Genomic DNA, 12001 nt, shown 5'->3' with positions numbered 1-12001 from the left:
GTTTTACCTTCTGAGAATGACAGTACCCTGAAGATTAAAATCAGATACGAAAATAGATGGGTAAATGCAGTACTCCAAGATGAAGAAGAGATTTATAAGTCCTAATAAAATTCAGCAAAATACTATGCAATTCCCTTCTATTTGCTATGGTAACTAAAGGCACCTTTGGGCAGTGTGATTTCTGCACTTGCCTTTTCCTCTTTTTTTGTCTTTATTTTTAAATAGTGCTGTACTTTTTGTGTGTGTGTAAAACGCAAAACAGTATATGTTTTGTTTTATTGATCATACTTGTATGCCCATTTTATCTACTTTTACCTTAATCTTTTCCTTTTTTCTGCCTGCCAACTTCTTTGTAGTTATCTGTAAACAGTGACTTAGTTTTGCTTAGAACAGTCCATGTTCAAAGTGGTTTATGCAGAAAAAGATAGATACTGTAGGACTTTAAATCCACCTCACCTTAAAAATTACGCTAATACATGCCAGGCACATATTAAGTTCCATTATTTCTCTACGAGAAAAATAAAATGTTAGCTGCTCAAGATATAGAGACTGTTCCAAAAACACATCCAATAAGACAAAAGAGCCTAAACTACTCATCTACAAACTTATCTTGCAATCCAACCATACAAGGATGAAAGAGTTTGACAAAATAAATGTATTACACCCTTTGGCATCTGGGTCTTCTGATGTTTAATTAAAAGAAAAGGCTAAAGGCTATATTATTCTCTGAATGTTAGCTCACTGCTGAGATGCCAAAGGGACAGGCACCTTTCAAAACACCTCTCCCCAACAGGAATGTAAAAATAATTTTAATTTAAAATATAACCACCCAAATAAAATCCATTCAACTGCATTTGAAATGCTTCATTGGAAGACCAAACTCTGCTTTGCCTTCTAGAAATGCGTTAGTGGAAAATTTCTTGGTGGAAAGCATTAAACATGTTCTGTCTTGTATCACAACAAAGATGAATTCGTTATTTTGGGAAGCAACAATAGCTCAGCACACAGCATTAGCGCTGTAGTAAAAAAGGCAAAGACTCTGAATGTAATATGTATTTTTTAATAAATATGTGCGATAATTTGATCTCAACAAATCAGGTCACACAATTCAGTATATGTCTGAATTCACTGTTGCTGAGGTCCAGCTGGAGGAAGCTATCCCATTAACTGCTCCTGAGAACGTGGTGACCACAAAGAAATTCAATGACTCTGGTCTCAAACCCCAACAACTGTCCCAGCCACATGACATAAAACATGTCTATCAATATGAAGAGCTGGTCAGGTTACAGCTGCAATCCAAGTCCTTGAAGGACTGCAGAACATTCAGAATGATACTGCACGTGAGCAGGCAGTACTGCCTCCATCCTGCTACAGAGTATTCCTTCTGCAGCAAGCGTGCTCTTAGCTGCCCTATTAAACCAGTTCTTACCTGTGATTTACCTGGTTCACACAGATTCCTGGAGACATGCACTGTATACTTTATATGCACCTTGAACAAAGTGTTTAGATGCTGTGTAGAGAATGAAAAAGCAACCGAAATCCAACACACTCCCCCAAAAAGTTAAGCATATGTGTTATATACATGTATAATCAAAGCTCATTTTCAGTTCTGTAGCTTAATACATTACCATGTAGAGAAGTCTTTAACTACTTCACAAATCTAACACTCCACAAACGTTACAGAATCATCTCTAGCGAAAACATGCAAAACTATATATACCTTGGTATATATGTTAATTATTAGACACAGTTGCCTTCCAAGAGAAGCAGACGTTTGAGTTCCTTCAAGTCTCTACAATAGTAACTTCTCTCTTTTTTTTTTTTTTAAAAGCCATATAGGCCACATTTTTTAAGCCACAGGCTGCATTTTTATCTATAATAGGAAACTGCAAAAACTAAATCAAAAGTACATAAAAAAGCAGGTCACTCTGGTTAGCCTGCATGCTGCAAGTCTCCAAGAGTCCTGGTCAGTTACAGGATGTGACAGATGTTTTGCTACTATGAACCTTATTAGGTTATCCCATACCAGTAAGCAGTGGCAAAGTCCTTCAACTTGTCAAACAACAAAATCTTCAATCGAGGAAGTTTTCTGAAACATTTCTCTTTCCTCCAGTATTCCTTCACACTTTCCCAATTTAACTTACAATCAGCTGCTCTTTCATGTACACATTCATCTTGACCAGCCACTAAAACCTATGGTTATGTTCAATGTAAACAGTATCGACAGCTGAAAAGAATGTTCTATGTATACTCTAGTACTTCAGTTCATGCTGTCACGTCAACTCACCCAGAAGCTTTTCATAGATATTTAACAGACAAAGAAATAAGCCTGTGGGACTCTGAGCAAAGTCCTGAGGGAAGATGCAGAAACAAATGGGCTGTAATGGTTTGCTCTACTCAGTCTCAAAGAAAAGACAAGAACTGTCAAAAGCGGACTGCTATTCACTCCTACATTTTATTGACAGGAAAAATACTTAAGTAACATTACTGAATGTCTCAGCAAAACACCTATCAATATATTTCTCGATTCTACACACAGAAACTCCTTTACTAAAGGAAAAAAGGCTACCTTGATCTAATCCATCTTGATGAAGATAGTCATAATAAGGAGACACTATTAAGGACATCAGTCTGCTCCTCAGTTCTCATGAGAAAACGAAATACTGGGGGCTTGTTTAATACTGGCTTTTTTTTTTTTTTTTTGTAGACTTTTTTCTGTGGCTTAAAACTAAGATAAATTCTTGTTCTTAACAATGACATCAACAGCCAGTTAGTAACAGGCCACCAGAGATCCAGGCAGAATCATAGGTAACTGCCATCATTGCTGAAATGGGGAAATAAACTCCTGAATGCCAGTTTTTCAGCACTCAGCTTCATGTTGCAGAAGGTGATCCTTTCTTACCCATGAAATTTGGTACTCTCTATACTGGGCTAAACAAGAAAGACAACAGTCCATCAGGACTACCAAGGACTTGCCTGGATAGTTCGTAAGACAAGAAAATGAGACATATGCTTCTAATTCTCATTTGAAGACCGTAGTTTTATCTATTACAACTACATGCTTGACAAAGAATTATCTGCAGGTTGGGACATCCCAGCATTTGAATTTGGGCCAGATTTTGCCTTTGGCTGGGCATATGGTTGGAGTGGCACTGAAATGGAAATCAGAGTTAGACTTGCATATCACCAAGCACACTGTGTCAGAATTTGTTGAAATATCTCACAGTCTCATCTAACTCATTCTAAACTGAAAAAGAAATTTAAACTGCCAGTATTACACTATCCCCTGATTTTTACTATGAAGACGAGATGCAGTCATTACCACAACACACAAACATTTGAATAGTTCCACTGCTTAGTAATCAAACATATAACACTAACACAACCTAGTTAAAAGATTCCACAATCCAATTTCAACAAAATATGAAGCACACAGTAGCTCATTTCCCACTATGTCTAATTAAATAAACATGCCTCCAATGCTGTACTTCTCCCTGAATAATTTTTTTTTTTAACATATATGCTTCAGGCCATAAACCCAGTTATTCTCTTCACATCCTTTTCTTTATGAACTATGTAAAATCAGTATCACAGGATTGCTTCACAAAGCAAGTGTGGACCAGACACCAACCAGAAATACAAATGTCTCTTCTTAAAACTACTGTTTGAACTTTGAACTCCCAGGCTGAAAAATAGCTTTGCCCAAGCTATTGAGCTGCATACATTACTTGTTAATTGGGTTCCCCCGTGTCGTGTCTGTCCCCCGCCCCGAAAACCTCGGCCAATATTTTACTTTCTTTAAAGGGAGAGGACTTGTTGGTTCTGTCCCTCAGTTCAGAACCAAGATTTTCTAAGCTTTAATCCATGCTTATAAAGAAATCAGCTATTTAAGAAGTCGGAACATGATCAGTGGCGTTCTTTCACAGATCAGATTTTCAGTTTAATCTGTAATGAATTTTGAATATAGGGCTTCTAGTGTTCTATTTTTACCATGTTTATCCTCCTGACATGAAATACACTTTCACACTTTCAGAGATTAAAGTTTCAATGTTTATATTAGCAGCAGTGTTTAGGGGAAAACTAGTTTAAAAAACAGAGCTCTGAATCTATTGCATTTAGACTCTTTATACCGCTAAAAAATAAAATGATATCAAACATACACTGTATTATTCCAATAGCTGACAAAGTAAATTTTGCTCTTATTAAAATATATAAAAAATTCTTTCTATTAAAAACATCAAATTTCATTATCCTTCGCAAGAAAACATAAAGCCTTAATTCATTCTTACGTACAAATGGCCCATTTGTCATTTAAGCCAATAGTGCGAATTGCATGCTTAAACACAGGCATAAAAGTTTTCATGACGTTCCTTATACAAGTTTAAAAATGTTATATAATTATCACTCTATATGCCCATCCTAGGCAAAAACTGACACCAATCTAATCCCTTCTCAAACACATTTAAGCAGAATCATGTTCCAGAGTAAATGCAAACTCTACACCAAAGTTTTCCAAGCTTTTTAGATGCACATGCATTTACAGGCTAATTCTCTCAACGGCCTTTATTATCCGCTGATTAATCCAACGAAAGGTTATCTAAAAAACCTGTCTCCTCTAAAACTTGGACCCATTCAGGCAGCTATCTGCAACTGGACCACAAGTTGAAGACATAGTGCACAGCACAAAGAAAAGATAAAGTCATTTTCTTTTGCCTTACAATTTATTCCTCACTTGTACAGTTTCTACCAATTTTTTTTTCCTACAGTTTCTGCACATATTTCAGTTTCAGTTTCCCAGGAATTTCTCTGCCTCATCATCCACTAATTACTTTTCCTTCTACTTTTCCTTCTTATTCAGCACAAAGTTAATCTTGAGGAGTGTGGTGGAACAGCTCTTCCCCCCCCTCCTGAACTGCTTTATGAACTGGGGAATTCCGGTCAAGTCTTAGCCTTTGTGCAATGAGTTTGGCAGTTAAGCGCCCCTTGACTGCACCAGGAACTCTGGCATGGCTAAGGTCAGGAATAGCATTGACTGTACCAGGAGCCCTGGTTGCCTGGCCAAGATGGGGAACAAGAGTAGGAATTATCAGTCAGCCTTGGAACATAACCTACCTGGATCGTAACTTCAGTGGATCGGTACCAGCGTTGCTGCAATTTTGAGTATTCCAGTAATTACCAACCTAAATTGTGGCCAGGATGAAAATTTACTGACCAAAGTCAATGATCTTCAGACCCCATAAACAGTGTTACCAAGATAGGCCCTTTGAGCTCTTCTGGACCACAGCAGGCTGTGCCCAGTATCTCCCTCTGAAGACAAAAGTTACCATCACTGACAGCACCTGGACTGAACTACAGGGATTCCTCACTCCGTGAGGATTGATCCTCACCCGTTGAGGAAAATCATTTAAAGTGAGTACTTCACTGAACTCAAGGGGAACTTTACCAGGCACCTTTATCTATGCATATTGTCCGTGTATCAATTCAAATCATAATATTGTGATTGTAGTGAATTCTTTTTAATCACTTTGTAAATGCTAAGTTAACTGATGATTAATTACTGCTCAATTCCTTTGATTCTCTCTCTCTCACCGTGAACAAACCTTAAATTGCTGCTAGACATATCCTTTAGACCTAAACCGTTGTGGTCTGAGACTAAGTCTGGATCCAGACACACCTAGGCTCCTGAGAAAAGAGTTTAGAAAGCAAGGGAGTCCATGCCGAACCTTGTGACTCAACAGGAGGATCTCCCTTATCCCTTTTTTTTCTTTCAATCTTTGTATAAACCATTCTACCTCAATCCTACCTCGATTTTGTATTCCATTTATTTGATAAGTAATAGAGTGAACCCTGCCAACAAATTTTGTTACATCACATTTTATAAATTCTTATTAAAATAATATCTTGCAAATATCCTTGATAGTGATTAAGTGACTTAATCACTCAATTGTGACAAGAAGGAAACTGTCACTGTCAAAACTTTAAACCAAACTTCAAAGAAAAACAAAGTCATGAACAACTTATTGCTTTAAGGGTACTTCAGCTACATAGATTCCTGCATTAATGAGCTTTACCAGGAGAAGACAAGAGATATTATAATCCAGTATCCTCCCATTGTTTTGTTCAGACCATCCTTCTACTCACAGTACTTCTCAGCAAATTTAAATGGTTTTTCACTGAAGACTAAGCTGTGTCAGTAAAAGTTGAATTTGGCTCTAATAAGGATACAAAGAGAAGCACAACGCATCAACTTGACTATGCTATGCCTCCCACATTCATTATTCTTTACTAAAATAGCCAAAGACAGACAACAGAAAGAGACAAGATGGAATATAACGTTTAAAAGTATGTGCTAAAAGACTTGCAGCCCAAAATAATTTTATTTACTGCTGATATCAAACTCCATCAATATTTAGACACTGCAGGTGCCTGTTATTGATTCGCAGTAAATGCCTGCTTTCCTAAACTAGTACCCATGCTTCAACACCATAACATGCAACACAGGTAGTGGCAGCATATTAAACCTCCTGAAGACAAACCAGTCTGGGCAGCGAACTTGAACAAAAAAAAAAAAGACAGCAGAATGAGATTTAAATCTCATCCTTGACTGACTACCTCTCTCAGCAAGAAGAGCACCATGATGCTAGGATTTCAAGAGATTTATAATCCAGTGTTCTTGAAAAGCTCTTACGATCAATGCAGTAATGTATGCCTGAAATAACTGGTCTCTTACAAGTGCTTCTCTCTGGATAGTATCTTCTCTCTAGCCAACATGGAATCTGACGAGCAATATTACTTCGAATATGCAAAAGAGATGCCAAGACTTTACCAGACATTCATGTCTTTAAAAGCTATCTCCTCCAAGTTACAGCAGGACTCAGAATGCATATGCTGACAAAACGAAAATAAAAAAGCTCACTTCATTTGAAAACTGACAAAGTAGATGTACAGAGTACATTAGTATGTAATATCATTTTTATTATTTATTAAAAAAATGTATAAAGTCAGAAGCAATTCTGTAAGCTAGTCTTCTGTAACAGTATCTCTAATAAAAGGACCTAAACATAATGCAGATATTCTGCATTTCTACAGGCTTTCAAAAATATAACAGGGACCAAGAGGTTTACTCAGTAAGACCACTCCAGCAACTCAAAGAACTTTTCGGTGTAGGTAAATGGACTGAGTAGAGGGGACCAGGACCATATTTTAGGCATTGGTTTCACACAGCTTTTAAACATCTAAGTCAGTGACTCTGGTGATCTGAACAGTACTTAGTCTTCAGTAAAAACTAATTTTAAAGTATCCTTGTATATAAAGATCATGTAAATACTTCTATCAGACTTCAACAGCAAGTAAAACCACCAGTATATTCAAAAGGTTCTCAAAGCTAAATTACTTAACCTTTTAGAAGTCTACATGAGACTGCTAGGTTTAAAGATCTGGACCTACAAGGACTATTCTGCAAGCACACATTACACTTCACTGCAACATACATCACCAAAAGGGAAGAACTGAAACAGTCCCACTTAGAAAAAAATATTCTCACCCTCTTCTGCATTATTTAATTAATATTCTTGCTCTTCCCCCCCCTCCCGACTGTATTAATTTTCTAAGTTACAGGGTGTGCATTATTTTCTTTTGTCTTTAATGACTTCAGTCAACAACACACAGAACAATTTATGAGTATCATGAAGAAATTTTTTTTGCTAGAGGGAACAAAGTGACAATACGTGTTCCAAAACATGTCTAAGGCACATGAGTAAGAAAGGTGTGGTCTGCTTCAGCTAGTTACAACACTCAGACTTTCAGAGCCAAGACAGCTGCAATTGCTAGTCGCATGACCAGCATTCCTACTTTCTGAAAAGTGCTTAGCTCTGTAATGTGGTGTATAGCAACTCTATTGCCATCCTGTTTAATGTTTGACTCCAACTATTCTCAGGTGTCCACACCTAGACATACTTAATAATCCACAGCTTAGTTTTACTGCAAAGAATATCTGCATAACAAATCTCCAGTAATTAAACTACACAAGAAGCATAAAGGACAGAAAAGTAATTACAGTAAAAAATGACACTAAAAATATCAGTTACACTGAAAACTATTGAGTATTTTATACAGACACATAATGGGTCTCCAGAGGAAATGTTCACCCACTTGAGTGCACAGTCTATAGCAAGCATCTAATTTTCTTAAGGGCTGCTGCTGCCATGATTCCACAAAATATCTACTATAATCTAACAGAAAGAATAAAATCACTTTGAAATTCTACATAAAGCTACAATTGGTTTATACCTTCTAGAAGACCAACTCATATTCCACATAGCTAAGCACTGAGCACCACTACAGTTAAGAGAGTTGAGAATACCCACAACTTTGCAGATCTGAACCAAAGCTTTACAAGCAACTGTCTGCTTTTCATCACTTAGTTATTTCTTTTAAAACTGCAGAGTGCAGTAGGGTGGGTCATGTTAACCGAAAGCCCAGAGACATTTTGTTGTTCAGATAGAACTGAAGCACTGTTTAAAAAAACAAGGAAAATAAATTAGCATTCAATCAGCTGACCTTATCTTTGAAATCACAAGGCAATTTGCTTTAGACCTCCGTAACTTTAGCAACAAAGCTAGTTCTCAACATTGCACGCATTGCAATAGCATTCGTAATGCAGCTTGACAAAGTGAGTTACAACTTTTTTGCTCTTTTTATTTAATGTTTCACTATTAAAAAGTCATGACACAAACCTGGGTCCACATGTCTAGAGTTTCTTCTAATTCCATTTGTTCGTTTCTGCATAGCAAAAATACAAATCAAGGATATGAACAAACATGTTTTCATCTAGACACGTTGCACTTCTTTCCTTCCCACAATCTACTAGGCAAAGCTGGTTTTCTGAAGTTATTTCCCCCAACCACCTCAATGATCTTTATCTTGTAGAAAAATCATACTTCGAAAAAATATTCTTACTAACACAGTTTTTTCATATATCCCATTTTTTCTGACACTAAGCTTAAAAGATTCTTAGTCCACAGAAGGTTTGTTCATACATCAACATCTTTTGACACCAAGGAGAAATTTATTTTTTAACCATTTATGAATAGGATAGTGGAAAAATACGCAGTTTGGCATTATCTCACACAGATAATGTCCACAAACACAAAAGCTGCTTGCCTTACTTTAATAAGGTAGAAACTTTCACTGTTCCTACTTTGTACTTAAGGTAGCTAGAATTTCCTACGTAATTCTTAATTTTCTTGATTTCTAGGCAAGTACTTAAACATACTTGTAACTTGCCTCCCTCTTTTAAATTTGGATGAGCCAGAGCTGTGTGAAATCAGAAACTCTGACAAGACTGAGACTTTCTGGAAAAAAAAAAAAAAAAATAAAAATGTATTTTATACTCCAAGACACTTAATAAGGATCCCTGAAAATCAGTGTGAAATAATATGTGAACTACTGATCTGCTGTTGCAAACTTATTTGAACTGGTAGCTTGCATGAAGGTTCATGCATCTATTTATTTTTTAATCAAACCAAGCAGAGAAGAAGCATGTTGCATAACAAAAGGGAACAATTAGGTTGCTCCAGTTTACTTGTAGTTGATACAAGCTGATGCAGGACACACACCAAGGCAAGCCAGAAGCAGTAACCTGAGGCACAGCCAAATTACTAAGCCCCATAGCAAGCTGGCAAAATGAAAAGCTTGGTTTAAAAACAGCTTTCAGACTCTTGAGTCTTTGGACATACTCTCTCTGTACCCCACAACTCAAAGGATACAAGTTTTGTTTCATTTGCAGTGGAAAGAAGAAAAATTTAAAACTGCTGCTATAATGAAAGTGGTAGTACTAAATAAGAACAAAAGGCTTAATTACATCCTAGTTATTTTTTGAAAATGGAGGCTGTATTGCTGATAAGGATTGATGCAGCGTGGTGAGTAACTGCAGATTTGCACAAGAGAGGGAAAGGGGCAGGAGTGGGAAAAGCAAGCATGAAGGAAGACACAGAAATGTTTAACTGAAGGAAAAAAAAATACAATAATTCTGTGACAACTTAAGGCATATACACTAAAGGACTGAACGGAAAACAATTTTAAGGAAATAATTCTTGAGCTGTATGAAAACAGGCTCAATGCCCTTAAATGTATTGCAGTACCAGCAGATTTTATTACACTACTAGCATGAAATCTAAATCCATGTTTTCTAAAATGACAGATCCTCATATCTATGCTCAAGTTTCCTTCTGCATAGAGAGAATTAAAGCAGGCACTTAAACAAGAGTCTTGATAAATATGAAAGCAATCCTGACATTTTGGACCAACTCAATAGTCAATAGCAAATCAGTAGCTCCAGAAACGAAGCCATTTTTTTCTCACAAAACAGATTTACAAATGAAGCTAGGGGGTGAGAAGCCGAGGAGCACAAGGTATTACATACAACTAGTATACATATTATCTTCATTCACCACAGTTAGCTTTACTGAGTCTGGCAACCTCACCCACAAGGCCCAGTAAGCGATCTGTTGGTGGCTTCCCAGCACTGCCTGTCAGCTGCAGTATTGGGAGACCGTTAGGCAAGCAGACCATCCTGTAATTTCCATATTTCAGAGTGCTCTTACTTAGTGGGTGTTTTCAGGCAGAGACATGAAAAGCCAGACAGCACATGGCAGGAGGCACAGCCGAGAGGGCAGCAAGGAGAGTGGCAGCATCTTGGGCACAGGCACGGTCTGTGGCAGCGCAGCCCTCTCCTCACCCGAGCTCCTCACAGGCCGCCCAGTCCTTCCTGCGCCAGCTGCCCAGGAAGCCACTGCCCACTGCTGTGGCCGGTGCCCACCTGAGGCCCACAGCCAAGGAGCTCACCAGAGGGTGCCGGGGCTCCCCTCACCCAGCCTCCAACCTGGGTTCACAACGATACGAGAACAACTCAACCAGCAGAGATGCTCAGCCCTGCACATGACTCCCCCTGCACCAGCCATGTCAGCAATAACACCTTTCAGAGTCTATTACCCATTTTAGAGATAGCATCACACCCATACATGCTTATGGAGAGAAGCAACATACACTCTCGTACGTTGTTCACAACCAGCGTGTCATCTCAGCACTTAAATTACCATAAATTTCTGATCTAAAATAAATGCTAGAAACAATTATACTCTATGTTTAAAGCACTGCCTCTCTTTTGTAAGAGCTGGCAGACAAAACCCAACTGCCATGCACTTCTGTACTTCAGCGGAAAGGCACCAGGAGTGGGTGAGAAAATACCCCAGGGCACTTTGCAGCCTTCCTGGGCTGGTACGCAAGGTAAACTATGTGTGCCACAGTACCCCCTCTGCACAGGGCCCGTTTTACTATTCTCTCCAGATTATATAAACCCCATAACCAGTGGATAGATCTGCAGCTAAAGTCTTTTTACATGAAGAGGCAAAAACTGCCCTGACGATCCTTCATCACCCAGCAGTCTGGTGTGGCAGAGATCGGTACATTAGCATGTTACTCCAGCAGGACTCGCAAGCATTACAAAAAGATTACTTTTAACACTACTGCCAGATTTGGTCTAGGAACACTAAGGATCTAAGGAGTTGTAAAGCAATACACGTTTTTTACCTGTAACTTAAACATCTCCACCCCTTACAGTACTCTCAGCATTAAGCCATACCAACTGAAAACTGACTCACACTTTGAACAGAATACATTTATATTTAATTATTAATACTTTGTTTCTTAGACAACTTTATTTTCCATCACTCTAAAGAAATCTGTTGTTAAAATGCAGAAGAAAAACATACTTCCTCCAACAGCATATGCACAAAGTAAATAAGGAGCTCTTATGTCACCGGCAAAACAAACATCACATGCAAAGGAAAACAAATCCTTACCTCATATTTCAGGTTCCCGTGTTCTGAAACATAAGTAAAAATTGGCATTATTGGTGACTGTAAATTGCACACTTTTTATATAGCAATCTCAGTCTGTGCTGCATTGCATTACGGAAAACCCTGCTGCCTTCCTTCGCCAC

General features: G+C 38.0%; 1 protein-coding gene across 3 annotated transcripts in view; it reads right to left on the bottom strand.

The window, feature by feature from the left end:
- Positions 1-12001, bottom strand: part of VAV3 (vav guanine nucleotide exchange factor 3) — a 203619-nt gene that overhangs the window by 67573 nt on the left and 124045 nt on the right. For all 3 annotated transcript variants that reach the window (XM_075422241.1, XM_075422242.1, XM_075422243.1), the window contains exons 18-19: positions 11862-11884; positions 8736-8781 (exon numbers count right to left, since the gene is read on the bottom strand). In XM_075422241.1, coding sequence (XP_075278356.1) covers positions 8736-8781; positions 11862-11884 — 69 coding nt within the window. The remainder of the gene's footprint in view (positions 1-8735; positions 8782-11861; positions 11885-12001) is intronic.

The sequence above is a fragment of the Opisthocomus hoazin genome, chromosome 6 (assembly GCF_030867145.1).
Source record: "Opisthocomus hoazin isolate bOpiHoa1 chromosome 6, bOpiHoa1.hap1, whole genome shotgun sequence".
Taxonomy (NCBI): domain Eukaryota; kingdom Metazoa; phylum Chordata; class Aves; order Opisthocomiformes; family Opisthocomidae; genus Opisthocomus; species Opisthocomus hoazin.
The sequence above is the reverse complement of the archived record's forward strand: the minus strand, read 5'-3'. Positions and strand labels throughout refer to the sequence as shown.